The sequence below is a fragment of the Pygocentrus nattereri genome, chromosome 9, assembly GCF_015220715.1.
Source record: "Pygocentrus nattereri isolate fPygNat1 chromosome 9, fPygNat1.pri, whole genome shotgun sequence".
Lineage (NCBI taxonomy): Eukaryota > Metazoa > Chordata > Actinopteri > Characiformes > Serrasalmidae > Pygocentrus > Pygocentrus nattereri.
The window spans coordinates 12061066-12089060 of NC_051219.1; the positions used below are offsets into that span (position 1 = coordinate 12061066).

Genomic DNA, 27995 nt, shown 5'->3' on the forward strand with positions numbered 1-27995 from the left:
GATGCTACCACATGGCATATTTCAAAAGATAGAACGAAAAAGACTATACTAGTGGCATAAAATGCATCAAAGCACTTTTAAAGCATCAATTTAATGCCAGAATTCAATGGTTTATAATCAATTCTCGTCAAAACTAATCAATTCTACCTTTGTGGCTCTGTCCAGTTACAGTTACAACAATCGTACAATTTCCACTCAGTTTCTAGTCAATGTCGTAGGTCACATTAGCTGAATGTGTACCAACATGCACAGCAAGTCTCGTGTTACTAAGCAACATATAGAGGAGCGTTAGGTAATGTTTTACCGAAATGTTATATTTGCATCTTCACGCTTTAAATGGCATGTTTAGGCTTTCATTTTACAATCCTAAAACTTCATTCTAATTTGCATTGCTTTCATGTAGCTACCGAATGATAAGTCATGGCATGTAATAAGCCTGGGATTACACAGGGTTAAAGGGCCCATAGGATCCCCAGTGGGTTTGATGTAGAATGCAAACATGGCTGAATTTTCAAAATGTTCAGTGTTTTTGTGATGTCACAAAAGCCGATGCACTTACAAACAGTATATCTGCCTATTCTGCTTGCAGTAGTTTAGCCCCGCCCACTCACATCAAGTTATAAGAAGTGTTAGACTACTTTTCAATATATGTATAAATATGATAATGAATCTTGAACAGATTCTTATTTTGTCTGCTTCTTGTTCTCTATTTCCCTCCTCCTCTCTTCCACTCTCTTCCTCTCCCTCTCCTTCTCTCTGTAATATTCCTCCTTTAGATCCTCCCTCTTTCTGCGCCTCCAGCCTTTTGCAGTGACATGGTAAAGGTCCACATTGTTGCCTGAGTAAGCGTCTCTGTGTGTGGCCCTGTAAACGGCTTCCCTGGCTACGGAGACAGCTTCGTCCACGCTAAGCCCCCAGTGAATGTTCCCGTCCAGTATGGAGTAAGCATAAGGAGAACCAGAGCCCACAGAGAAGAGCTCCCCCTGCAGGCGGAGGCCGTCACTGCATACGTAATAAAGCCTGGGGCCAGTCTGTTTGGTGGTTATTAACGTGGAGCTTGTTTTGTTGCTTGCTGTTGGTTGAGTTTTAGCATCAGGCTCTGCTACTGGTTGAAAGCTTGCTTCACTGACTGACCCTGTTTTCTTCCCATCAGTCCCTTTAGATTGAGTACCAGCATCCATTGACCTTTCATCTCCACCTAGAAACTCATCCCCATCCCATCCACACAGGGTAGCAGCCACGCACAACTCTGTGCCCTTGAACGGGTGCAGCATGTGGGACAGCAGCTTGGCGGCGCCCCCTGTCGACAGCCTCCGCCGGTTCCGCAGCTGGTAGAGCCGTAACTCCCGTGCCAGGATGCGCTTCCAGAGGGCACAGTCGGCTGAGGTGCCCGAGGTGGTGCTTACCAGGTGGGAGTGAACAGGTATGATCTTCTGGGACTCCGGGCAGGCCACTAGACCCGCACAGCTGGAGCGGGAGTCCGCTGCGGCAATGACCCCGCCCTGGAAGACAAAGCCCAGAGTGGTGGTGCCGTGACCAAGGGGGAACGGGAGAGGAACGGAGGGAGAGATGTAGAGCGGGATGGCCGATTGGACAGAGATGGAAGGTAAAGAGTAGGGGAGGTGGTCATCAGCTTTAGGATTTGTCCAGTCTGAGTCGAAGCTTGGCCGGATTTGACCAAACTCAATTGGGCTCTCCATCAGATATTCCTGCACTGGTACATAAAATTCCATAGGACTGGAACTGCTGCTCCTCGGAAGCCATCTAGAAACTGAATCCGCTCCAGATCTCTTTCCAAGCATGAAAGTAGTATCTTCCCGAGACTTGGGTGGAGCATTCCAGTGAGGATAAAGAGGAGCATTGAGGAAACCACACACATCTTGTAAAGCCATGACTTACAGCACAGAGGTGATGATTTCAATATTAAAAAAATAGAGAAAAATCTTTGTGTATGCAAAAAATAAAGAAGTAAATAAATGTAAATAAAATTTTAAATTACACTGCTCAGTTCTGTTAGCAAATATGGCTAGCATTCCTACGCGGCTTGAGTGACTTAAATGTTTTTGAGGCCTTTTATAAATTTCTGGTTTGATATGTTGTCTGGCCCCTCCCCCCCACACATTTCATGCTTTAGTGCAGTGATGCAGTTGAGATACGCATGAACATAAACAGGACGCTTTCTCAGTGAAGCAGAGTGAGGGACGCTATTTAAAGCTGAGGCAGGGGATTTCCCTATGAAAGTACACATTTCTACACTAAGTAGAGCCAACAAAGTACTGCTGAAAGTGTCTGAAACCATAGTATTCATCAAATGGCATCTAAAAACTACCCAGATGCCACACTACATCTGATCAAGTGTGCAAACAGTGGACATTATGGCTCAACAGAGGTCCAAACATACAGCCTATGGGCCTAAAGTGGCCCAATTACAGTCCTTATCTGGCCCGACGGATTAATTTAGAATACCACCATGCAGTGAGACCATTTCCAAAATAAAGACTGACACAGTGATCAACCAATCACTGTTTGATTAGAACCAGGGGTACCATGCAAATGTAGCCTTTTCCTTACTATGCAAAATGACCAGTGACCCTACACATCTTCTGATATTTTATAGGTCATACTGATGATGGTAAAATAGTGGTAAATCCCAAAAAATCTTTTCTTTGGGTACTCTTTGCCACCCCTCTACCAATAATGTATGCAAACAAATATATGCATTTCAAGAAAAACAATATCTCCTGCATCAATGTATTTATAACCATTTCATGTAGATATTTTCTGTGGCAAAGCTTTCATAAACGCAAAACTCTTTGAATGATTCCTATACACCATTTCACACCAAACTGCTCCGAATGACTTTGTTTTGAAAAATGTTGCCATTTTGAAAAAAATCAGTGAAGCTCTTTTGTGTTTTTGCCAGGATTTGTTTAACACACTATGTAAAAAAAATCACACTGGCCAACCCTTCCAGTTTTCAATGACCTCAGTAGCGGTAATGCTAGCATCCTGCTACCAAAACCTGTTGACTGTAAAAATAATAATAATAACAATAAATCAATAAAAAGAAACATGCAGGCACGTTTTCTTAGCTTTTTTGGTGAAATACATTCCACCACTTTCTAACTTTCTAAAATTAAAGGAAAGTTCTGGGCAAGTGAGGCACCCTCTGGTGTTTTACGGTCATGTTTCTGATATAATGGGGGAAATAGGAAGAGGACATGAGCTTCATAATTCTACTGAGGGTTGAACGAGTGACACGTGAGCTGAGTAGCAAACGAACTGTTAGAAAAGAGTAAGCTCTGCTTATGTACGGTGTAGCTGTGGTCAACGACAGCTGAATAATAAAGCGCCATTATTTGTGTGAAAGCAGTGAAGGCTACAACACTGTCATATTGCTCAGCCCTGTCAGCACTCCGTCTGAACACTGAATACTGAGTGCCTAAAAGTCGTCAACGCCTTTTTTAATGTAAAGTGCAGTTTCCATCAAATGTGAAGAATTTATTCATGCACATTTAAATGAAGGCCGAATCCCATTTCACGCCTTGCCCTATCACTTAGCCCTTACCCCTTCATTTTGTGCGCTCACGCCGAGGGGTAGGGTGTCCCGATTTTTGTTGAGATAAACAGGTAAGGTGAAGTGTTAGGGCTACATGGCCCTCCAAACAGAGGTTTTTCAGAGACACACACCAGAGTCTTATGAGAAAAAAGTTGGCTGTGCAAGTGACCAAAAAAACCTAACAAATGTTAGTATTTTCTCTATTAAAAGCTACAATAACCGTTATATTATCTCAGCTGGGTGGTATTTCGATGTATTGTGGACCTTTTCTTCATTACAAATGGTTAGTGGTATTCTAATGTCCCGGTAGCTAGCTACAGCTCCACAGGACGAGGGGTAGGGATAAACATAAGAAAGAGGATTGGGCCCAAGTGTTTGAATTTGTGGGAAGAATTTGATCCCAAAAAAAGCCTCTGGTCATCATTGTGATATTTAAGTTTGGCCTTACTGAATACCATAAAGGTCTTAAGGGTTTCTATGTTTAAAGATTTAATTCTATCAGTAAAAACCGTGAAAAATGTTCTATCTTCCTCGTGTGGAATCGGCCCAGTGCTGCTCAGAGAGAGCAGTAAGGCGCCTCGGTGCTGGCTGCCTTTGAATGATTTCAAGTCATTCATGGTTTCTACAAGGTGTGCCTCGTTGTTGTGGGATATTCACACAAAATGATGCTGTAAGGAGCCCCACAGTGCCCAGAAACCATCTGAGAAAAGCTCTGAGCGCTAGCAGGCGTGCCCTCAGATCCAGGCCGTGGTGCTGACGGTCGGGCCTGCAGGTGCCTCTGTCGGCCCCACCTGCCTCCCCTCACACGGAAGAGCAGCCGCAGCTCAGCAGCGCCAGCATTCCTGAGCACGGCAGGGCGCCCAGCACGCCCTGACCACCAGCGCTCACTTCATTTCAGAGATCATTTTCGGTTTGCACTCCTCTCAGCTGCTCTCTGGACTCTGGCGTGGTGTCCTGTGAAACGCGACGACATGACGGCGTGGAGGAGCTCGAGCTTCGTCAGCGGAGTAGCGCTGTGCGCTGCGGTGCTTTCCCTGGTGAGCCATCATATCAACATTAGCGCCTGGCTTCATCCAGCCGGCTTCCCTGTCAGCAGATTAAGCGAGTTGCTCTTTCATTTCCAGCAGAGAAATGCGTATAAATCATTTTCAGGCACAAAGGGATGAGGCTGCTGACTTTCTTCACTCTTTCTCTTTCTTGTTTGAAGGCGTGAGGCACATTTGTAGTTTTCTCTTGGCTCTCTGACACATTTGCAGTGGCTAATGTTCCTCCTTAACAGCCATTCATTGTTGTCTTTGTTAACTGAGAGAAAAATCCTCACAGACGCTTGTTTGGCTCTTTCTAGCACATGTTCAGGGTGATTGTATTAGTGCAGGAAGTAAGAGAACCTTCAGCTCTAAAGGGAAGTGGTTTACCCGTCTTTGCCCTGATACTCATCAGCTTGAACATTACATCCACCTCCTTGTTTCTGCGCTCACTGTCCATTTTATCAGCTGCACTTACTGTATAGCTGCACTTTGGAGTTCTACAGCTACAGACTGAAGTCCATCCGTTTCTCTGACACTCTGTTACCCCCTTTTACCCTGTTCTTCAATACCTAGGGACCACAGGACCACCTCAGGGTAGGTATTATTTGGATGGTGGATCATTCTCAGCACTGCAGTGACACTGTCCACTCTATTGGATACCCCTACCTTGTTGGTCCACCTTGTGGATGTAAAGTCAGAGACAGTAGTTCAGTCGTCATTCTCTAGTCCGTCATCGGTGGTCACAGGACGCTGCCCACAGGACGCTGTTGGCTGGATATTGACACTGAGGTGCTTGAGATTGAGGACTGTGTATAGAAATAAAAGACTGGATGTCGAGTAACTTTCTCCTACTTAACTCTGATAAAACAGAGGTCCTGCTTCTTGGTCCAAGAGCAGCTAGAAACAAACTGTCTAACTTAACACTTAAACTTAACAATTTCTCAGTTGCGTCAAGCTCATCTGTTAAAAGTCTTGGTGTCGTGATAGACGCTGATCTGTCCTTCGACGCACGTATAACTAATATCACTAGAACAGCCTTCCTGCATCTCCACAATACTGCTAAATTACGAAATGCATTATCTCTACAGGACGCGGAACAGCTAGTTCATGTATTTGTTACTTCAAGGCTAGATTACTGTAATGCCCTGCTGTCTGGATGTCCCAGCAAAAGCCTCAACAAGCTTCAGTTAGTCCAGAACGCTGCAGCCAGAGTCTCACAAGAACCAGAAAGTTTGACCATATCAGCCCAGTTTTATCAGCCCTGCACTGGTTACCAGTTAAATTTCACATTGATTATAAAATTCTGTTACTGAGCTATAAAGCTCTAAACGGACTCGCCCCTCAGTACCTGAGTGAACTTCTCTTCTACTATGAACCATCACGCCTACTTAGATCACAAGGTGCTGCTCACTACTGGTACCTAGAATTAATAAAGCTACATCAGGGGGGAGAACTTTCTCATACAATGCCCCCCAGCTCTGGAATGATCTTCCTGTTAATGTCCAGGACTCAGACACAGCCTCAGTTTTTAAATCTAGGCTAAAAACGAACTTGTTTAGTCGAGCCTTTGGTGACTAGTCTTCCCTGTCAGATCTAGACCTGCCAGAGTCTCTGCTGCTCTGTTATACTGTAATCTGTGGTCAGCCACTCTTTACAGAACTGACTCTGTCTTTTTCTTTACTTTCTCTGCCGAGTGGAATAGCTGCCCATCCTGTGCGTCTGATGCTGTTGCCTCTTCTGCCTTGATCAGGTGCCACTGCTCTCCAGCCTTCTGGACCAGCTTGACCACCATTGAGCTCCTTGCTGTACAACGCTGTGCAGTCCTCACCCTCAGATGCTGCCGCTGCTGCTAATCATAAACTAATCAAATTAACCACAGCCTGCCTGTTTTTCCCACTTCGTACTGTAATACTTTATACTAACAATGTCTGTTGTCCGGTGTCGACCAGAGGAGGATGGGTTCCCCTTTTGAGTCTTGGTTCATCTCAAGGTTTCTTCCTCTTTTAGGGAGTTTTTTCTTGCCACGGTCTCCCCTGGCTTGCTCATGGGGGCTCGGACCTGGATTTTCTTTTCTTTTTCTTTCTGTAACGCTGATTGTTCTGTAAAGCTGCTTTGTGACAACACCTGTTGTAAAAAGCGCTATATAAATAAACTTTTCTTGCTTGCTTAAAAACTCCAGCAGCACTGTGGACAAAATCATTAAAAAGCACAATTGGCTACTTTTTTATTCTGCAAAACAAGACTATCTTTTCTTCAAAGAACCGTTTCATATCAAACCGCTGACTTTGTTTACATGCAAACAAGTGAATGAGCTTAGATTATTACTCTAACCGCTGTCTGTTGTGTCTTTTGCGTAAGATTCACTGTGATGTCTCCAAACACACCACCAACTCACCATCACCTGCACTGGAGAGGAGTCAGCATGGGGATTTTGTGCAGTTCGATTCGGCCCCTGATACAGCTGTGGTGGAATCCAGTGTGCAGGTGAATTACAAATGTACCAAAGCCTGTAGAGTAGGGGTTGAAGTTGTTCTGTCCACTCCACGCACCATTGGATTTGTGAGCTTCAGGAGAACATGGACCCATGTCACGAAGGTTGGAGAGACAAGGACAAGAACGATTGAGCTTGCATTTCCTCCAGCTTTGGTATACAAAAGAGACTTTTTCATGAGGGGGCCCATGGATGCCCACAATGTGATGGTCAGGGCCTGGCTGGTTCATCTGGATGAAGATGGAGACGGTAGCAGTAAAGTTGGAATTGGTCAATATCATCAATCCCTCGTCAGAACATTTAAGTTCCTGCAGGTGGTCCCACTTTCTGAGCGTCCCGCCCAACCACGGACCAGATCAGTGGCGTGGGGGGCCGAGTTAATGTGGAATGTGACCAAAGACAGAATAGAGCAATGCTCTCCAGAGTCAGGTGAGTTTTAAATGAAGCAGTTACACTTGCTGTGGATCATGTGGTGCAATGTATGTCAGAAAAATAGCAAAGCACCTCATTAAAGCTCATTTGAACGTGATCAGCATTGGGTCTGGTAGCTTAATCAAACATTAGCTTCTAAATACTTTAATGAAAACTATTACAGTAACCGGTTTGGACTACAGTGCATCTTAGCTATTCTTAGCAAGTCATATGGTCATAACATTTTCTAGGGTGGAATTTCATAAAGCTTTATGACGACTGATTTTTGTTGAAATAAACCTTTCATAATGTTAATGTAGGTTCAGGTCAGATGTCATAAAAGGCTTATGTAGTAGTTATGCAGCCTTACAATTGCTGCCCTTCAGTAAAATGTCATCAAAGTGTATAATAATAATTTGAATGTGCCAATCTGTGAAAAAAGTCAGTGTAACTGACTAGTTACAGTGTTAAAGTTACAGTCACCGTTACTGTTACTGACTAGCATTAGAGGCTTATCAGAGTAACAGTTGAGAATATGAAAACCAGTCACTGTTACTGATTTGTAACAGTGTTACAGTGTTACTGTTACAGTCACTGTTACTGTTACTGACTACAGTTAGAGGCTTATCAGACTAACAGTTGAGAATATGAAAACCAGTCACTGTTACTGATTTGTAACAGTGTTACAGTGTTACTGTTACAGTCACTGTTATTGTTACTGACTAGCATTAGAGGCTTATCAGAGTAACAGTCGAGAATATGAAAACCAATCACTTCTACTGTCTAGTTACAGTGTTACTGTTACTGTTACTGAAGTAAAAGTGTTGCTACTTCTGAAATAATGAAAAAAGTAATGTAAAAGGAACTTTCCAGAAAACAACTTGAGCAGTATGAAGAAGAGCAGGACATCATGCCCCTCTATCAGCATAGGAGGTGAAGTTTGTTAGCCTCTGTTCTTCTCTTTTTGACCATAGAGTAACCTCATGGATTAAGGACTCAGTGCAGCTCCAATCGTGAATCCCTGTTGGTTTATATCTAGGCTGAGGATTAGTCTGGCCACTAATTGATGCTTTTGTTAATCGGACCATGCTGTTTCAGACGTCGTGGATCTGCTGGTGTTCCCCTTTGCAAGCACTGGAGAGAAATATGGAGTCATCCGTACGTTTTCCACCTTCATCAACAGAGAGCTGGAGACTGCCCGCTTACGTGCTAAAGAACAGCCCAGGTCAGAGAATCAGTACCGCTCAGTATAAACAAACTGAACTTTATGATATGATGAAAAAAAAACTGAGCCTTTTTAATCCATGCAGAATTCTTTATTGTTGTCACAAAAAGATGTCAGTATTTGAAGAAGTCAGAGTAACTATGAAATATATAATAAAGGGAAACACACTCCCTGAAGCAGAATTAGGAAGTCCCCAAGTTTTTTAATTTTCAGAATTTCTACATACTTCTGCATACTTGCGATGTATCCACAGTCATTCAGGGTGCTTGATCGGCCTTGTGAAGAAACGTTTTAGATGAAAAGCGCTTCATGGGTCTAGTTTTTCAGGTCTACCTACTCGAAAATCCCCAGCCGACAGTGTTCCTGTGGTCAAAGCTGATCACTAGAGAAAGACTAGAGAACAGAACAGATAACAGAGTCAAACAGAAAATGAAAAAGATTTGTGCGATCTCAGCATGAATATCCGTGTTTATCAGTCAGTACGTTGGAATAAAACATACATGCCATATTTGAGAGTGTGTGTTGATATGTGGTGGAAATGGTCTTATTTTGGTTAAGGTCCTAAAAAGGTATTAATAAGCATGAAATTTTAATTGAAAAGTTGTGCAGCAACCCGGTGGGATGTAAATAATAGTAAAATAAGGGGTAAATAAGGGGCAGTCTTGGGCTGGAGGTTAGGGATCTGGCCCTGCGACTGGAAGGTTGCCGGTTCGATCCCCAGGGCCGACAGTCCATGACTGAGGTGTCCTTGAGCAAGACACCTAACCCCCAACTGCTCCCCGGGCGCCGTGGATAGGGCTGCCCACCACTCCGGGCAAGTGTGCTCACTGCCCCCTAGTGTGTGTGTGTGTGTGTGTGTGTGTGTGTGTGTGTGTGTGTGTGTGTGTGTGTATGTTCACTGGTGTGTATGTGGTGTTTCACTTCATGGATGGGTTAAATGCGGAGGTGGAATTTCCCCATTTGTGGGATCAAAAAAGTATCACTGAACTGAAATACTTTGTCTTTGTATGCTGTTTTACCTTACAGGGCCCTGCGTGTGCCTCTCCACTATGAATATATTTTTAAAACTGTTTCGATTTAATGTTTTAGGCACAAATCACCACATTCAGAATCAGTTTGTGTGATAAATGTCTGTGTTGTAGCTTTTAAAGGCATTAAATGCTCCAGATGTCTGTTTCACATCAAACCACTCTGAATGACTTTTACATCCTAACTGTACATCAGTGTAATTTCCCTTTAATAGAAGTTCATTTGACAAGATTTTCTGATGCAGTTTTGGATCATTTCTATTGATCTATGCATTGTGAAATGTAAAGGGTAGCTAGTAGGAACTCTCCATTGGTGTGTGGTGTTGCTATGCAGGGTAATATTATATTCCTGCGGTAACTGAACTTACTAATCCTCACTCTCATAACTGCATAAATGATATATCAGTCATGCGTCATTACCATTATAGTTCCTATATGTTGTATAACTGTTTATAATAAGCCTTAAGCTTAATAACTGAAAATGAAGGGTTTGAAGTAATGATCAGGCAGGTGTCTCGTTTTACACAGTTGTGTAAAGCTGCTCAAGTTGGTCAATCATTGTAACGTGGCGTGCGAAAGGGAGAGTGTGTTCAAGTTGTTAAATATACACCTGCAGATTGGCCCTGTCGGTGTGGTTGTACCTGCTGGACTGGTGCAACCAAAAGTTCTGCGCAATCCTCAGACACGTGAATGAGCACAGGAAATATGGCGCGCCTCTCATAATGCTGAAAGACTCAGGTGAGTGCACTCGGGGGGGCGACAGCATGCTTGTGGCTGCGCTTTTGCTGATATCTCAAAAAGCATGGCTAAAACTGCTGTTTTGAATAAAACTCTCTTTCTTAAGAAAGTGGTTGACAGTCCCTGAAAGGCATGAAGGCTTGTGTTCAGTAAAAAAAGACTCAGCCCTTTTTCTTCGTTCTCCTTTCTTGCATATGTAGAGCAGTACAGCTACCGAGAAAGCATCCAAAGCACATATTGTATTTGTATTATGCATTGTATTGTGTTTGATACACATTTCCTTTCAAAAGTTAGGAATTACTGTTTTCAGTGACACAGAACTACTTTTGTTGCATGCACTCACCGGCCACTTTATTAGGTATTAGGTTGCTAGTAAAAGGTTGGACCCCCTTTTGACTTCAGAACTGCCTTAATTCTTCGTGGCATAGTTTCAGCCCCCTTGGCATCCTTGCTTCCCACATCCCTGTATCAGTCTAGAGGTCTACGTGGGCCTGATTTATTTAGTCCCGCTCCCTCAAGATTTCATTCCACACCCCTTCAGAAAATCTGCACCCTTTGTCTCGATCCCACCCACAACCATGTCCTTTTTGTCCTGCTCCCGCCCACAGTCTTGTATAGCTGGTTTCCATCAGCGGTGGTCATGTTCGTTACCACTTTCTACAGCTTTGTCCACCTGACTCTTGTGTTTCCGTATGCAGTTCTCTTGATGTTCACGATTGGTTGCTTCACAGCTCTTTGGAAAGAATTTATTGCTTTTTCTTAATATGCTGTGAGATATTATTTATATTTCTATGTGTTGTCCTACTCCCAGCACTGGGCTGGTTTATGGCTCACTGCCCCACATGCTGTGCTGCCATATACTATGGTGGTTTTCGCAGAACCTCCACATCCGTCCATTTTCTTTATCTGCCCCAACCCTGATAAACACTAATACTAGACTCAAAAGGATTGCTTGCTCTGTAGATGTAATCAGCCCTGTCTGACTTTGTGTCTGTGCTGTGAAGGTGAGGTGGTGGTGCAGATGTGTTTGGTCTCCGGAGAGGAAAAAGCGTTCACAGCTCACAGTCTTCTGCCCCTGCGGACCTGGATCCGGCTGGACCTCTTCATCAACGACTCAAAGGTAATGAAGTCTTGTTTTCTCTTTCACACATGATAGGGATGCTATAGAATCCATGTTTATTGCAGTGTTTGAATGTGTGAGATTATCCTTTTAACCCTGAGAATTTGCAGCTGTGTGCAGACAGTTGAATACAGATCTATATGGACAAAGTAATGACTGTATATTGTACCATAGATTGTATCTCTGATTGTACTGAGCTGTGCTGCTTTTTTCTTCTGCAGGCAAAACTCAAAATTACATATGAAAAGCCCACAGGAGATGTGATGGAGGCACAACACACATATGAGTAAGAGCATTTTTAATAGTTTATAAGTATTAATATGGTCTGGACGCTGTGATACTTTGTTGTGCACTTTTATACTGAATGATAAAACGTCTGCGACCATGATTTGCTGGAGATTTATTCATCTTTCATTTCATAATTCAGTTTTCCTGTTTTTGTTACTGTGCCTTCATGTAAACGATCTCTGTTGTGATTGGCTGCCCTTTGTTGTGCCTCGTTCAAAAGGCAGCTTGTGCTGAAACACTCCTCATAACTTAAACTTGAACAGCCGGGGCTAAACTGCTCTATGGTGAATACTGGTGTGTACAGTTGGATGCAAAAGTTTGAGTACCCCTAGTGAAATCCTATCTTTTGTAGATTTTTGAAGTGAAAATATGTTACACACACACAGTAAGAGCGCACTTGTGCATAGCTTAGTAGTTTAACACATGTACTGTTTATTTGCTGAATCAAGCATTTTGGAAAATCAGTTGAGGCATAAAATGTGGCCTGTGCAAAAGTGAGGGCACCTTTTATATTTAATATTTTATTGTGCACTAAAATTGGCAGAAAGCGCCATATGCAGGTGTGTTCAAACTTTTGCATGTGACTGTATGCATAAATGTCATTTTTTGTGACATCTCCAAAACCAGTGCATTATGGATGGATGAATGACTCAAAGACTTTAACAATGTTTTTAAACCTGGATTTTTGATAACGTGAGTCCTTTAGACATTAAAAGCAGGTTCAGGATAAGAAAGTTTCCAAATCGCTTCTTTTTTATTTTTTCCTTTACAGTGTTTATAGAAAATGCTTAGTGCAAGGGAATAAAATGTCATAACAATGATTAAGGCCGTTCACAGGAATTCGTATTTGAGAAAACTACTAGTCTTTTTGATGATTGATGGAGTTAGTCGAGAGAATGTTTTCTGGAAAAGACCAAATAAAAAAGAACTGAAACAGTCCATGCATCATCGTTCAAAGATTATAAATACCTCACCGAAAAAAAAGATGAATTAGGATGACACAAGATAAACAATGGACTGAACTCCAGGACTGAGGCTCCACTGTCTGTAATATATTCCAGGTATCAGAACTCTGTTCTGCATAATGACACTTCAGGATACTTTGTGATTGGTGGTGACATCTACATGCCAGGCATTCTTGGCTATTTTGGACCAATCAGATATCATCGTTTAGGTGCTGAACAGGTGAGAAAGCATGTCTGTGTACTTTCATGTGTGATACAGCCTGGTTTGTTTATACCGTAGAATGTGTACCTTGTATACGTATCTATGGTTCATACAGTTGTTTGCAAAGGTTTAGATGGTCAAATTGCATGTTTTGTTGTTTTTTTTTTTTTTCAAGTAAACCAATTGAGTGTATCCTCTAAAGAGAACACATTCCTGCACAGTTTAATGGACAGTTACTGTTTATTTCCTAAACTTTTTTAATTATGGATTTTCACTTATTTAATTGAAGGTGCTGATTCAACTGCACTGATTATGAAATGTTAGAATTAATTATCAAGTGTAACAATATAAGTATTTGTTAGGTTTTTAAGTATGAGCTCCTTTCTTTGGCTAAAACAGACAAAAATCTCTGGCTATTTACATGCAAAAATGTACCGTTGTATTGCTTTTATTGATCGTTTCACTACTGAGCAAACAGTTCCTCCCGTTACATTTTAATGTTGAGTGTATTTTAAAAATGAATCCAGAATCAAATAAAAACAATCAGGTCAAATCATGTTGAAGTCTGATATTAAGTCATTTCCTGGAGAACCGCAGTCAGATTACAAAATTATAATTTGCATATGCCATGTCATAAACTATATTGCCAAAAGTGTTCGCTCGTCTGCCTTCACACACATATGAACTTGAGTGAGACTCATTCTTAATCCATACGGTTTAATATGATGTCGGCGCACCCTTTGCAGCTATAACAGCTTCAGCTCTTCTGGGAAGGCTTTCAACACAGGGGTTAGGAGTGTGTTTATGGGAGGTTTTGACCGTTCTTCCAGAAGCGCATTGGAGAGCTCAGACACTGATTTTGGAGGAGAAGGACTGGCTTACAGTCTCCACTCTAATTCATCCCCCTCCAACAAACTTTAAATTCAAAATTTGAATTTAACATATTGGGAGGAAAAATGAAACATAAAAGGTAAAACCTAGGGCATGTTTTTAACTAAGACATGGTAAATAGAAACTGTGCACTGAAAATGCTAAAAAATGAGATATTAAAGTTTGTGCTCATGTATTTTCACTTATAATATCAACAAATGATCTAATTTGACTGAAGCTTTTCAAACTTTTGCACACAACTGTATGAACGCAAAAAGAAAAATGATTGATAAATCAGTAAGTCGACGAGCTTTAATGCCACACAAACACTTTCGTTTAAATGCATTTCTTTGCACTTGATTCAAACGAGTGGCTTCACTTTCGTTTGTATGAGTTTGTATTTTTATGTCATTTTATGTGTCATTTTCGTTTGAGGTGGTGAATCCTCTGTCTCCTGCGAGGACCCTAAAGCTGTTGGACGAAGCCCACACAGAGTGTGAGGAGATGAGATGGGTCACTTCAGGCTTTCTATACGCTCTACAAGACGGCCGAGTCAGACACAACAATGGTGAGCCTCTCTGCTGCTTGTTTCTCTGCTTGTAGCCTAGTGTAAAAAAGCCAGTCCATCTCTGAATTACAGACTCATGTCGGTTGAAATGATTGAAACATTTTATTGGTTGTCTAGTAATCAGCTGACAGTGCGCCCTTTCTGTCTTCATCTGAGAGTGGAATGATGACATGGACAAAGGCGAGGAGGACGTTACACGATTTTCTGAATTTATAGACACCTTGCTCTCTTTCCACCTCTCGATTTTAGTTGCATCAGTGTTCTTCATTCCGATTGAGTTGTATCTACTATACTGGAGAAAACAGATAATATGATGACTACATTGTTTGTGCCATGGTCTTTCAGATGTGTGCGAGTCGTATTATGAGGGGCTAAGGAGGACGTTTGCTCAGCCGAGATGCACACAGACGTGGTCCTGGGATCAGCAGGTCAAATACGGCGCTGCACTGAAGATTCTAAGGACGCAGGAAGAAGAACTGAACTCAGGTCTCAGCACCTTTAAAGCTTTCATACAGCACACATACTGAGTGCAACTGACAAGACTGTAATTCCTCTTGTTACCTTCCCCTGATTAACTGTATGCTATCATTATCTTTACTTTTTAAGAAAATAAGGAATATACTAGTGTGTCTGTTTATATAGGTTTATATAGGTTTATATAGGTTTTTAGGTACATCTATAAACAAGCACAGAAAGAGCCCGAACGGCTCTGATCTCTGTTTGTAAATGCGCATCATTATATATTTAAACTCCTTCATCCTTGTTCTGTTGAGTGCCAGTCTGTGTCGTGTTTCCTGACTGCTGGATCCTTTGTTGTTTTTTATTGATCCACCAGTTTTCTACCGCTTCAATATCTTCACTATCAGTGATAAAGTTAGTAGTCATTCCCATTGATGTGGTCATAGCAGAGTTATTGTGTTGTATTAATTCACATTTCATGCATTCGCCTGTTTTCGCTCCTTCCTGCAGGCCTGTGGAGCAGCAGAAGAATTTTGCTCTTGAGTCAGCAGCTCTTCCAGGATGTGGTCAGGGGGTTAAGTGAAGTAGGAGGCGTTGGTGTTGGTCCAGAGGTTGTGTCTTCTCTTTTGGAGCTGTTGCAGGTGTGCTCCTGCTGGGGTCATCACCAGGCCTCCCTCATGCTCGCCACTTTACACCTAGCTGGCCTCGGGCTGCCAGTGGACCAGGAGAAGGTAGGGGTCAGTGTACAGCGGACATTGGAATGTTTTGTGTTTTTGATGTATATTGGGTGCTGGATCTAAACCAGCACTCTGTGTAATATTTCGGGTATAAATTCAGCCTCGTCCTTGCCCAGTATTGGGTGCTCACCACAAAATATTGGGTGCTCAACACATAATATCAGGTATTTACCTGATAGTATTGGGTGCTCACGACATAATATCAGGTGCTCACCACATAATATTGGGTGCTTACCGCATAGTATTGGGTGCTCACTGCATAACATCAGGTGCTCACCACGTAATATCGGGTGCTCACTGCATAGTATCAGGTGCTCACCTGGTAGTATGTGGTGATCACCAAATGGTATCTGGCACTCGCCACATAATGTTGGGTGCTTACCACATGGTATGGGGTGCTCACCTGATCATATTGGGTGCTCACCACATAATATCAGGTTCTTACCTGATAGTGTTGGGTGCTCACGACATAGTATCGGGTGCTCACTTGATAGTAAAACAACAACAAAAAAAAACACGTCCCTTCAGGGGCTTGAATGGTTTAGCGGATCTGTTTGTTTGCTGCATTTGTGCAGCAGCATGGAAAGTCATGTTAGTCTTTGAACTTTTGGACCTTTCATGTCCACATTCACAGGGTCATGTCTACAGCCTGATGGGAGGTTTAAGAGATGAGCGTCTGTCTCTGCTTCATCTGGGTTATAAGCACATGCAGGGTCTGGATGGCTTTCCTAAGGACCAGGACGTTGCGTATGGTTACTACGCCAACGTGGGCCGACAGACCAGCATCGATCGAGATAAAATCCAGGACTCTGAGGTGAGCAGCTCCGAGAATTTCAACAATGCACATCTACTGACCCTACACATCACCAACACCAACACGCCCAATTGTTCTGCAGAAGCAACAGATTTGGTTGTTCAAGTACACCAACAAGTGCACAACTGTATGTGGTATTAATCGTAAGGGCATTAGTTAGATTAGTGGAGAATGGAATTGAAGATCCAGACCCTCCAGGAATGTGGGATCTTGAGATCACAGGAATTCACCCAAATCCTCACAGTATCTGTTAGAGTTCGCGATTTTGTCCAATTATTTCTGAATTTAACATGTAAATCTATTGAAGCGCTTTTAAAATTAAGCATGCAGCTCGTGCTGCTTGTCTGGAAGTCTCAGACGCTCCAACTATGTGTGGGTAAACTAAGCTAGCCACATCTTGATCCTGTCAGTTCTGTATTGATTTCCTGTCTGCACATCTTTGTGAACGTTCTGCAGGGTCTATTGCAAACAGTTGCCTGCTCTGTGAGCTGTAACTGAGCCTTTTGTAGGAACACAGATGCTGGACGTTTTTGCACTGTGTTGAGAGATACAAAGCACATTAGCTACTAGATTCCCATCAGTTCAGAGTTGCAGTGATAGCGGATGCTCTAAATCCTTTACCATATTTTCTTCAGATTTCTTGAATATTTCTCCGGTTATTTGGAGAACATGTTCAGTCATGAGAAATATGAGCACTGAATTAAGTATTGATTGTATTGAGTTGTACTGCACTTGTGTATTGCACTGTATTGTTCTGTGTTCAAGTTCCTTTTCTCTCGGTATCCACAGTGACTTTTTATTTCTAGCAGTATCTGAGCTCAGGACTGTCTTACTCTCTAACCTATTGGTAACTAGCAAAGACACTTTCTCTAGACAGACAAAGCACTTCTTGTAAGTTGCTCTGGATAAGAGCGTCTGCTAAATGCTGTAAATGTAAATGTAGTTGGCAGCGTGTACTCGTGAATGATCTGTTAGTACTGTGTTGTTTTAGCCAATCAAAACAGCAGTTGTCTGAAGAGAAAACCCAGGACCTTGTCCAAGCTGGTTTTGCATTCTGTGTCTGTATTTGCATGAATAAACTATTTCTGGCCTGGGATTAGATTAGTTCCGTGAGTTTATACTTGAATGTTTATTTGCATACACTCTTTATCTGCAAAGCAGTGCAGTCAGGCCTGGAAGGTCTCTGAGTGATCCAGGTTGATTAAGTAATCATGACAGCCCTACTTATTTTCCAAAAATCATAAAAAAATAATTGAATAAATGACTAAAAAGGACTGAATTTGGCTGAGTTTTAATCTGGGAGCCTGGTAATATTATAGGACCAGATCATTAATGTTATCATTAATGTATTCTGGTCAAGATGTATTTTGTGTAGAATATCAGCAGTACAAGAAAACACAAAAAACATTAAATACGTTCATTTTTTTTCATTTGAAAAGAAAATAGAGTAAAAAGTAGTTAGTTAGTCAACCCCTTGTTTGTTAATACAACACAATAAATTCTGATTAAACGTAAGTTTTAAACTCTTGCATTTTAAGATGATTAGGTGTTATTAAAACATGTAATAGCCACTATTAATTATTGAGTAACTACTATGAATTTTTCAGTAACTACCATGTTTTACTCCATAACTACTATGAATTATTCAGGAACTTATTCTGTATCTACAACTAATTATTCCGTGGAAATTATGAATTATTCAGTAACTACTGAACTTTTCACAGCATCTACCATCAATTACTCTGTCTGCTGTAAAGTACTCACAATGTAGTATAAATTACTTAATGTATATACTGATAATTACTCAGTATGTACTATATAGTACTTATTGTGTCTACTAGAAATTACTCAGGTGCATAAATTACTCTATGCTATACATCACTCAGTATCTACAGCGAATTGCTCAGTGTATATACTATACATTACTTAGTATATACTATAAAACTAATGTGTAAGTACTGTACTACTATTAATTATTCAATTTAATTATTGAATTCCTATAAATATTCAGCAACTACTTTGAATAATTCAGTAACGTCCATTAATTGTTCAGCAACTACTGTGAAACTGTCATTTCTGTAGATGTGAGAGTGAGGAGCTGAAGTATGGGCCACATACAGAGTTTAAGGGGTCTTAAGTGTAGTGCAGTCTAATCATTGTCAAAGTGATTTAACCCTTTATGACGCTTCATAGCAATCCATCACTGAACATGTGCGTGTGACAAATGCGGAGGAGCTGCAGATGCAGGCGGGGGAGGAGGGGGATGTTGTGCAGTTCCTTAGACTGCAGGCTGAGAGGGGACACATCGAGTCTCAGGTACTGCGTCATCACATACACGCCAACGCATCTGCTTTCACTGCTAATTACATTTGCAGTTAAGTAATTATTTATGCATCATGAGTTGCTGTCATTCATGCATTCCTGTATATATTGGACTGTACTAAAGTTTCAAATCTACACATTCAAGCCAAATTCTCTGTTTCAGTGAGTTATGAGTGAGAGAGGGTTACTTTGGGCTTTTGCAACTGTCAGTAGGGGTGGACAATATGGTGATATTTTATTGTTATCATGATAAATTATGTCACAGTGCACTTTTCTTATGATGATAGTGGATATCGTCAGTGCTTTAAGAGCACTGAAATTACAAAGTGAGCGTAATTAGGCCTGTTTAACTGAATTTAGTGCAGTGCAGTTTGTGAAACACTGAATAAAAAACATACTTGTAGGCTTATTGTTATAGTATCTTTATATGAGGTGCTACAGGTTCTATTGTGTTTGGTCCAACTTATTAAATTTAATAAAAACAAATCATGTCAATGCATATCGAGTATTATAAAAAGCTATCATGATATTTTATTTTTGCCGTATCTCTCACCCCTAACTGTCAGCGATAATTATGGCTTTTATTGTTTGAAGTGGTTTTAAAGTGCATTTGTTCTTCAGTTTGGTTCGGTGTGCCTACGTATAAGGTTTCAGCGAGGTTGTTGTGTGCTCATGTGGTAGAAAACACTGGCGCGGATGTTGTTCTGGGGCAGTAATGGTGTGACGAAGAACATCAGCGAAGCAGTGAAGTGGCATGCTAGGAGTGCCCTGGAGATGACCGACGCTACAGCCATGTACGACTATGGTATCCTCCTGCTGAAGGTCAGCCTGCGTCTTAAATCTGCTTACTTTAACACTGAGGGCCAGTGTAGGTGTGAATAGTAGTACCTATGTTTTACTCCATAACTACTATGAATTATTCAGGAACCTATTCTGTATCTACAACTAATTATTCCGTGGAAATTATGAATTATTCAGTAACTACTGAACTTTTCACAGCATCTACCATCAATTACTCTGTCTGCTGTAAAGTACTCACAATGTAGTATAAATTACTTAATGTATATACTGTTAATTACTCAGTATGTACTATATAGTACTTATTGTGTCTACTAGAAATTACTCAGGTGCATAAATTACTCTATGCTATACATCACTCAGTATCTACAGCGAATTGCTCAGTGTATATACTATACATTACTTAGTATATACTATAAAACTAATGTGTAAGTACTGTACTACTATTAATTATTCACTTAATAGTTAAATTATTGAATTCCTACAAATATTCAGTAACTACTTTGAATAATTCAGTAACGTCCATTAATTATTCAGCAACTACTGTGAAACTGTCATTTCTGTAGATGTGAGAGTGAAGAGCTGAAGTATGGGCCACATTCAGAGCTAACTTTAACACTGAGGGCCAGTGTAGGTGTGAATACTAGTGAAAGGAGGTCTGGACTGTGTGGTGATCATATCAATTATTAGATCATATTTATATATTTATCAGGGAACTGGAGTGAAGAAGAACCGAACACTGGGATTAAAGCTCTTGCAGACGGCAGCTGACATGGTGAGTGTGCTATATATATATACATATATATGTGTGTGTAGATATATGAGTATATATTACAAATAGACCTTGTCCATCTTTCTACTATTTGGTGTCTAACAAGCTAGGAGGAGTGATTTGACTATATATGTGTGTCTGTGGGGGTGATAACTGTAGTATGTGTTTGTCAGGGTGCCGTGACTGCTCTGAATGGCCTGGGTTGGTACTACAGCACTACAGGGAAAGATGACAGAAAAGCCGTGTATTACTTTGACCTGGCAGCTCAAAATGGCAGCAAGGATGGGGTGTTCAACCTGGGCGTTTATCACCTGAATGGGGCCAATCCAGACACACCTGGGAAGAATGAGGTAGGCAGCAGCTGCAGACAGATAGCACAATACAGACATTTCAATACTGAAATAGGTGGTAGGTTTAAATATTTAAAGAAAATTCTGTTTATTCATATTTTAGCTGATGCTTTCTAAATGTTGCTATTTATTCAGAATGAAATAACGATTATTTACAGCTTTATTGTTCACAGACTACAGCCTATGTTTTCCATATGTCTCTACCAGCCCACTACAAACTATTATGCCCCGAGTTCAGGCCTGCAGACCACTAGAGAGTGCTTCACAGCCCACTGGTGGCCCATGGAAATCCTGAATTATAGCATTAAAAATGGAAGAATTAATATTAGTTTGTTTCCTATGAACTGTCTTCTAAGACAGAAGTCTATCTAAGACAGTTGTTTCCTTCAAACCATTAGAGCACATTGAAACTAACTGGCTGGTGCATTTAAATAGGTGCGTTGTATTGTGTGAAGCATATCTTCAGCTGTTTGTTGTAGAGCACAGCGTCACGTTTTGATGTAAAATAGTGATTGTGTATAGTTCACAGTGAAATACTCATGCAGCCTCTACATCTACATGCTCATCTGCCTCTATGTTAGACAGCATATTTCTGCATTCTCTGTGTTTCAGACTGCAGCATTTCAGTGTTTCCTGAAGGCTGGTCAGCTGGGGCATGTGGAGGGGGCAGTGGAGGCTGCGTCGTCTCTCTCCAGAGGACTGCTGGCAGGAGTTCGCAGAGACCCTGAGAAAGCTGTGATGTATGTTATTCAGGGCTTCATTGAGTGACAAGGAACGCTTAAAAGCCAGTGTTTGGACGGTGATTTAGACCACTATGTTGAAATGCTTTTGGCCTGGCAGTTGTAATGGTTGACTCTAGAACATCCTGGAAGTAATTGGAAAACCAAATTAACCAATGAAAATGCAAAATAAACCACATTCTTAAAGCAGATGTCGCAGAAATGTAATGTGATTTGGTTGGAACTTGTTTACATTTGTAGAGCAAACATCACCACAACAGTTAAACTGAAAATCAAATCTAATTCTCTAACAGATAAAGAGTGTCCTGAGTGTTTTGGTGTGGCGGCCTCATTACACTTCCTCCTCTGTCCTGATGTCTGACAGGACTTTGCCCTTGTTAGAGTTTATGGCTAGCCCAGATTAGGCCAGACCGGCATGAGAATTTTGTGACCAATACAAGACTGACCTAAATAATCTCATACATGATACCCAGTCAGTATATTTAATATGATCAAAAATAAGCAATAAGACTCCAGTTTGTTGCAGATATGCAGAGCTTCATAGAATTCCTAGCAATTTTGTTTCTTTTAGCTCTTATCTTTCATCCATTTCTTCATTGAAAGGTAGGTTATGTTGTTCTTATGATGGGTTAGATCTGGATGCATTTGCGTGTTTTTGTTATTTCCATTATCATAGTGTTGTGTGTTCGGCTCGATCATTTAGCCACTCTCACCTCAATAGAAATGAATAGGTGGTTACTGTCAGTTTAGGTGTCTGTACAAGCATGTAATCGATAAAGTCATATTGACTGAGCATATATAAAACAGGCCATTTGATAACAGTGTTTATCAGCGGCATTTTTACTGGTTTTATCAGCCAACCAGTGTATCAGTTGGGCCTTAGACTCAGCAAGTCCAGGTATGGGTTTTGTCGTGGTTTGACTTTGGTTGGTTATTTCCACAGTCTACTGAAGGAGGTCAGTGAAAGGAATGGCCACCTGGGCTACACAGTCCGAGAAGCTCTGAAAGCTTATCAACGAGGATCATGGTGAGAGACACTTTCATCCGTCCATTCTGTGTCTTACTGAAGATTCAGTGTTTCAGTGCAGCGTAAAGTATTTCTGCCTTATGATTTTGCAACTTTTCAAACAAGTCAGAGTGACAGAGCAGTTTTTCTACTCTAAACCGTGTGTCCGTTTTTGTGTGTTGTTTTGTGTAAGGGATGAGGCTCTTCTCAAATACGCCATGTTAGCAGAGACTGGTCTTGTTGTGGCGCAGAACAATGCTGCCCACCTATGTGAGGTAATCCCGTTCTCCACTAAAGCACCTTTCATGGCGCCGCCTGTGAACGTTTACTCACTGGGCTCATGATGTCATAAGCTTCCATTATTTCCCAGCTACATTTGCCTCATAGCACCAGAGCACAACCAGTGAAGCAAACCTCAGACCCCAAATATGTCTTGGTGGATTTGTGCCTGCTGTCTCCTTAAGGAGTGAGGCATGAATTTGAACCATAGGCCTGTTGTTATATGGCTTTTTTCACCACAGTTACATTGCTGTTGCAAAATCCCAATGTTAGGATGATATATGGTGGAAACCTGTGATTTAAAAACCTGTATCTGAAAAATCATCCTCAGGCCTGAATGTGGTCTGTGGCAAAGACATCTGTGCTTTTGCTTATTTGGTTTTGCACCAGAGCTGTGAGGTTAATGTAGATCATGTGTAATGAAAGCGTATGATCAGTTAGCATTGTGCAGACTCAAACAGGCTTGCTTCATATCACACTTTCTGAGCAGTATGACAGGTTATCCATTAAAATGGACAGACGTCTGGTGCTGTTTTGGTCCAGTTTTACTGATAACATCACGCAATGCATTGTCAGAAATTATGTGCCTGATAAAGTCATTATTTGCTGAGTAAACACACCAAACATGGCTTGGCTGATCAACACTTGTGGAAAGGGGAAAACGAAAAAGCGTAAATTTAATACGTTCTTTGAACTCGCAGTTTAACTTCCATGCTAGCAGATGCGTTTTAACACCAGTCAGCTCAACATACAGCATATCTCCTTTTCACGACAGGTACTGAAGCACGGCACTTCCTGCCAGTGGAGGTATCATAACTACTCCACCTATAACTACGCTCCTCATGAATCTGGTAGGTTGTAGGGCCTACTGAGTGTGCTGGTCCTTCACTTACTGCTTAGCAAAAAAAAAAAGGAAAGTAACAGAAACCTCCCCCATCTCTCTCCCAGGTCTTCTGAAGATGGGAGATCACTACAGTGCTGTAGGTGACATGGTCAAGGCTATAGCCCTCTATAGCAGAGCAGCGCTGCAGGGCAGTCCTCAGGTAACACACATTCTCCACTTAAAGCTTTCATCTTTGAGAGAGGAGAAAATCAAGCTCCACTCTTGCTTTAGATCTGAAAAATGGGTGTTTCTGTCCGTGTTTTCACTGTGACAAGTGAGAACTATGAGTCTGAAATGATGTGTAGATGTTCTTTGAACAAGAACATCTGAGATCTAGTAAGGTTTTATAGTCTGATTGAACCTAATATTGTAACTACTTGATTGCAAAAAAATGCAACCAACTTCTAAGACTGAACTTTGTTAGTGTGGAAAAAACAGCCCTGCAGATTTCTTTAAACAACCGAAAGGGAGTCTCCTGAAAGGAATATCAGCTCTAATGAAGGCAAAGAGTGGACACACTAAATACGGAATAATTTCATATTACATTATATAGACTTCTTTATAATTTTCCATTAAATATTGTTTCACCCTGTATTAAAAATATAGGCACAATGCATGTAGTTGTTTCCTCTTTTTTGTACTAAGCCTACACATTAAACATAGAAACAAAGTGGTTTTTGAAATAATATCTGGAGTCTACTTCATCTACTTTAACAGGAAATAAAGTGTATTTTTGTAAAGGGTTTTCCAGAGGCTGTTTATAATTTTTATTACAATTTCACTGGCTTCTTATCTGAGGTTATGTTTGTGCTCCTAGGGAATATATAATCTAGCAGTTTTCACTGAAGAAGGATACAGCATCCCTTGGAACGTTCTGGCGCAGATGCAGATTCCAGCTGAGGCTCAGCTGAACAAGAGAGCTGTGGTGGAGATTCTCTTGCTAAGGTGTGGACTTTGGATACTGTTGATATAAACGTGGGGATTATGGAGATTATGTAACGTTAGAATTGATTATAATCAGTTATACTCATTACGCTAATTATACTCATTAAATCTTGCATTTCTTTTGGAGAAAATCTGTTTCTCACACTGTTTCTCACCGTTCTTTCTGCTGCGCTCTGCAGATGCAGGGAGTTTGAAGGAGAAAAGGATGACATGAGTCCATGCGCTCTGGCTCTGTTTGGGGTGCAGGTGAGAAAAGCCTGGTGGGATTTCACTCACAGCACCATGCAGCTGACCCTGGCCTGGTGGACCCTCGCAGTTCTCCTCCTGTTTGTGCTGGGCATTGGGATACAAAGCGCTCTCTGTAAGCAGCTCTTTCGTGTCTGTGACAAAATATTGCGTTACATATCGTGTGTTGTGAAAATGTCTTAAAGTATTGTGACGTGATATTTTTGCCACTTTACCCACCAAGTTAAGAACAATTTGCCTTCTCTTGTAAGTTACTATGTTGGAGATGCATGTTTTTTTAGACAGTAACAGATGACAATTTAAGTGTAAGATGAGCTGCATTAGATGCTGAATCCATTCAACCCTTTGCTGTGACCATATCTTAGTAAAGAAAACATTCAATGCTAGAATGCATCATTGAATTTATGAATTATATATGAGTTCATGCCACTGTAGCACTCTGATCTCATCGGGAGGTTGTGTTGGCAAATGAGCTTGAAGAGATACAATTAGCAAAAAATCTAATGTACACGATTTTTTACCCCAAATATGTTTGATCACAGTTCAGTGTCTGATGTTTACTACTTTAGTTTTATACAGGAGCTACAAGACAAATGTAGCTAACAAGTAATGGAAGCTAATTAGTGGAAGACTTGAGTTAAACTCAAGCAGACTAGTTTATGTGGTTACGGATGACCTGCTGTTTTTTAGACTTTTGTCCATTTTTTTAGAAAAACAGCTGAAAAACAATAAACAAGGTGTTTAAGTAACATTAAGTGTTTCGCTTGAAGGGACATTCCTGCCTAGTATGTTCTCTCACTGTAATACCCAAATATGTCATACAGCCATTGGGAATCCCTGTGGTGTCAAACAGTCCTGACTGCTAGCCTAGCCACTGAGCTATAGGCTAGCAAATACAACCAGGATGGCATCCATTGTCTCCATTGCAGAGATAAATTAAAGACAATTACATAATTTATTAACTGAAGATATTTGGCTTCCTAACAGAACGTTTAGCCTTCCGTCTGCATTTCCTCAAAAATCCAGGCCAGAGCGGTTCCTCCCACCTTCAAGATGCATCATCAGAAGGATGCATATTCATATTAAGTTGGAAAATCTTAATGTAGTGTCATTTACCTTATGGTGTCAGTGCAAAGGTAAAGACACCTACTGCATCACCACAGATGGTTGAATATTGAGATATTAGGCGTTGCTTTAACAGTAGTTAGCATAGCTACTATGATTTTCAACTGAAAAAGATCTTTATTTTTTCTCCAGCCTACTGCTCTGCAGCTCACATGGGCAGACTTTCTAACGGATCATCAGAGAGGCAAAGGGAATCAGATGCTGCCAATCAGGTGAACTGGGAAAGAGTATTAGATGCAGCTGCCCATCAAAGAGGACGTCAAGTTCCCTCAGTTCTCACTCATTTAGAACAGAATGGCCGATCCAGTATGATCCAGAACGGCCGACCACTGCGGGAAGCAGCTGACCTGGTGATTATGGTGACTGGAGTCTATGTGTGCGCCCTCTGCACCATGTTTATCTCTCATCTGTTTTAAATGAAGGGGACACACAATGGTGTTAAACTACAGAAGAAAACAGTCCTATGAACGTGAGGAGACAATGGGTGGGGGCAATGGACATTCATCTTTTATGCACAGATGCTCTTAAAATAATTCCTTGTTGCAGTGCCATAGAAGAACCACTTTTGGTTCCCTAAAGAGCCTCTCGTTGGATACATTTTTGAATGTTTAGAATCTTAAAAACCTATTTTTGTAAATGAGATACATAAGTGTGCAGAACTTTTGAAAAGTTTGAAGAGGCTTCACAAAATGTGAACGTTTTATACTAAAACTAAGGTTTTTTTCTTAGAACCGTGCGTCCAAGCCAAGAACTACTTGGGAGCCATTATATTTTTAAGACCAAGACTGATGACATTGCCTTTACAGACATATGCTCTGTGCGTTTGCCAAAAATTTTACACCATATTATTGTTATTTTAGTATTTCTGCCCATTATAGCTTTGGCTGATTCCCACCCACTAGTTAGGTCTGCCCCCACCGCACAGTGTTACTAAGCTGGGAGAATGAAGACCAGCACTAGCGTCCTCTGAGACATCTGAAGCATCTTTTCAAACTGCCACTCAACTCACTTGGAGGAGAACGGTAACAGTTAATTCAGTTATCAGCTAACAGGCACCCACTTTTGCTCACTCCATTCAAAGTGATGGGGGAGAGAAAGAACGGGGGGGCCATGCTATCTCCAGTTCTCTTCGACTCTCTGATGACTGGCATCACCGGAGGGCAGATTCCCACAATGGCACCAGTGCTTAGATGTTTACGCCACTTGGAATTTATTTTGCCTGCAATCTGGATTACATAATGATGCCATTCTTTAATCTGAAAATTAGGCATTTTAATATTGTCACATCATTTTCATTTGTGCTGATTTGAACACAATACTGCAGTTTCAGCTCTGGCCAGTAGGGGGGTGCAGTTTTCTGCCTATACTCAATAGCCTAGTGCTCATCAAATCCACTCTAGGAAAGAGACAGCAATGCACCGTTTAATGCTTTCCTGCTCTCCCACCCCTGAAATACAATCACAGCTAATTAACAAAGCCTTCCTAAATTCAGTCAGTTGTGTTGGAGCAAGTAAACATTGAACTGTGCTGTGGACCTACTGATGTTAATTTGAGTATTACAGCATTAGACCCTGACTTCAAAATGTATTGTTGAGGTGTAGTTTGGTCTAAAAATCACCCAAACATGCACCAAATCGTTTACATCTTTTTTTTTTAAAGTGAATGTTGTACTGTTCAATTCTAAGGTATACAGTTGATGAAGATCAAGGAGGGATTTGTCCACTGATTCTCTAAATGATCATTTAGAAGCAGAAATAAAAACATGGGGATGAACACATTAGTAGTCCTTTCTACTCTCCTTTGTGCTCACATAGTGTCACCCACCTTTGTTTTCTTTTTGCAGCTCAAGGCCTAGTGCATGTCACGCACATGACACATGTATGGTCCCAGTGATTAAGCTTACAGATAATAGGTGGCAGGCACAAGGAGGCACTTCACGTAAGGTCAAGGAAGTCCTTATCTGGACGAAAACATCTTCATTTTGCAACAGGCTGAGGTGGTCATGCAGCGCAAAGGTCAAAGCTGT

At 41.2% G+C, this 27995-nt stretch overlaps 2 protein-coding genes across 2 annotated transcripts; one reads left to right on the plus strand and one right to left on the minus strand.

Moving 5' to 3' along the window:
* Positions 1 to 160: 160 nt before the first annotated feature.
* Positions 161 to 1892, minus strand: psmb11b (proteasome 20S subunit beta 11b). The gene has a single exon (XM_017711459.2). The coding sequence runs from the start codon at positions 1890 to 1892 to the stop codon at positions 684 to 686; it is 1209 nt and encodes a 402-aa protein (XP_017566948.2). The 3' UTR covers positions 161 to 683.
* Positions 1893 to 4273: 2381 nt separating this feature from the next.
* On the plus strand, positions 4274 to 27749 carry LOC108435550 (protein sel-1 homolog 3). Its single transcript, XM_017711458.2, has 23 exons — positions 4274 to 4596; positions 6946 to 7507; positions 8588 to 8714; positions 10359 to 10480; positions 11485 to 11600; positions 11822 to 11886; positions 12950 to 13073; positions 14361 to 14493; positions 14839 to 14979; positions 15463 to 15683; positions 16324 to 16503; positions 18697 to 18819; positions 19507 to 19647; positions 20336 to 20398; positions 20569 to 20745; positions 21358 to 21485; positions 22429 to 22512; positions 22685 to 22766; positions 23546 to 23621; positions 23719 to 23813; positions 24471 to 24598; positions 24778 to 24959; positions 26102 to 27749. The coding sequence occupies exons 1-23, from the start codon at positions 4531 to 4533 to the stop codon at positions 26383 to 26385; spliced, it is 3420 nt and encodes a 1139-aa protein (XP_017566947.2). The 5' UTR covers positions 4274 to 4530; the 3' UTR covers positions 26386 to 27749.
* Positions 27750 to 27995: the final 246 nt, after the last annotated feature.

Bases quoted from the DNA above. Each gene is read 5' to 3' on its own strand.
- LOC108435550 (XM_017711458.2), top strand. From the start codon at position 4,531: ATGACGGCGTGGAGGAGCTCGAGCTTCGTCAGCGGAGTAGCGCTGTGC. The intron at 11,887-12,949 runs GTAAGAGCATTT...AATATATTCCAG, and splicing joins GAGGCACAACACACATATGA to GTATCAGAACTCTGTTCTGC. The intron at 13,074-14,360 runs GTGAGAAAGCAT...TTTTCGTTTGAG, and splicing joins ATCGTTTAGGTGCTGAACAG to GTGGTGAATCCTCTGTCTCC.
- psmb11b (XM_017711459.2), bottom strand. From the start codon at position 1,892: ATGGCTTTACAAGATGTGTGTGGTTTCCTCAATGCTCCTCTTTATCCT.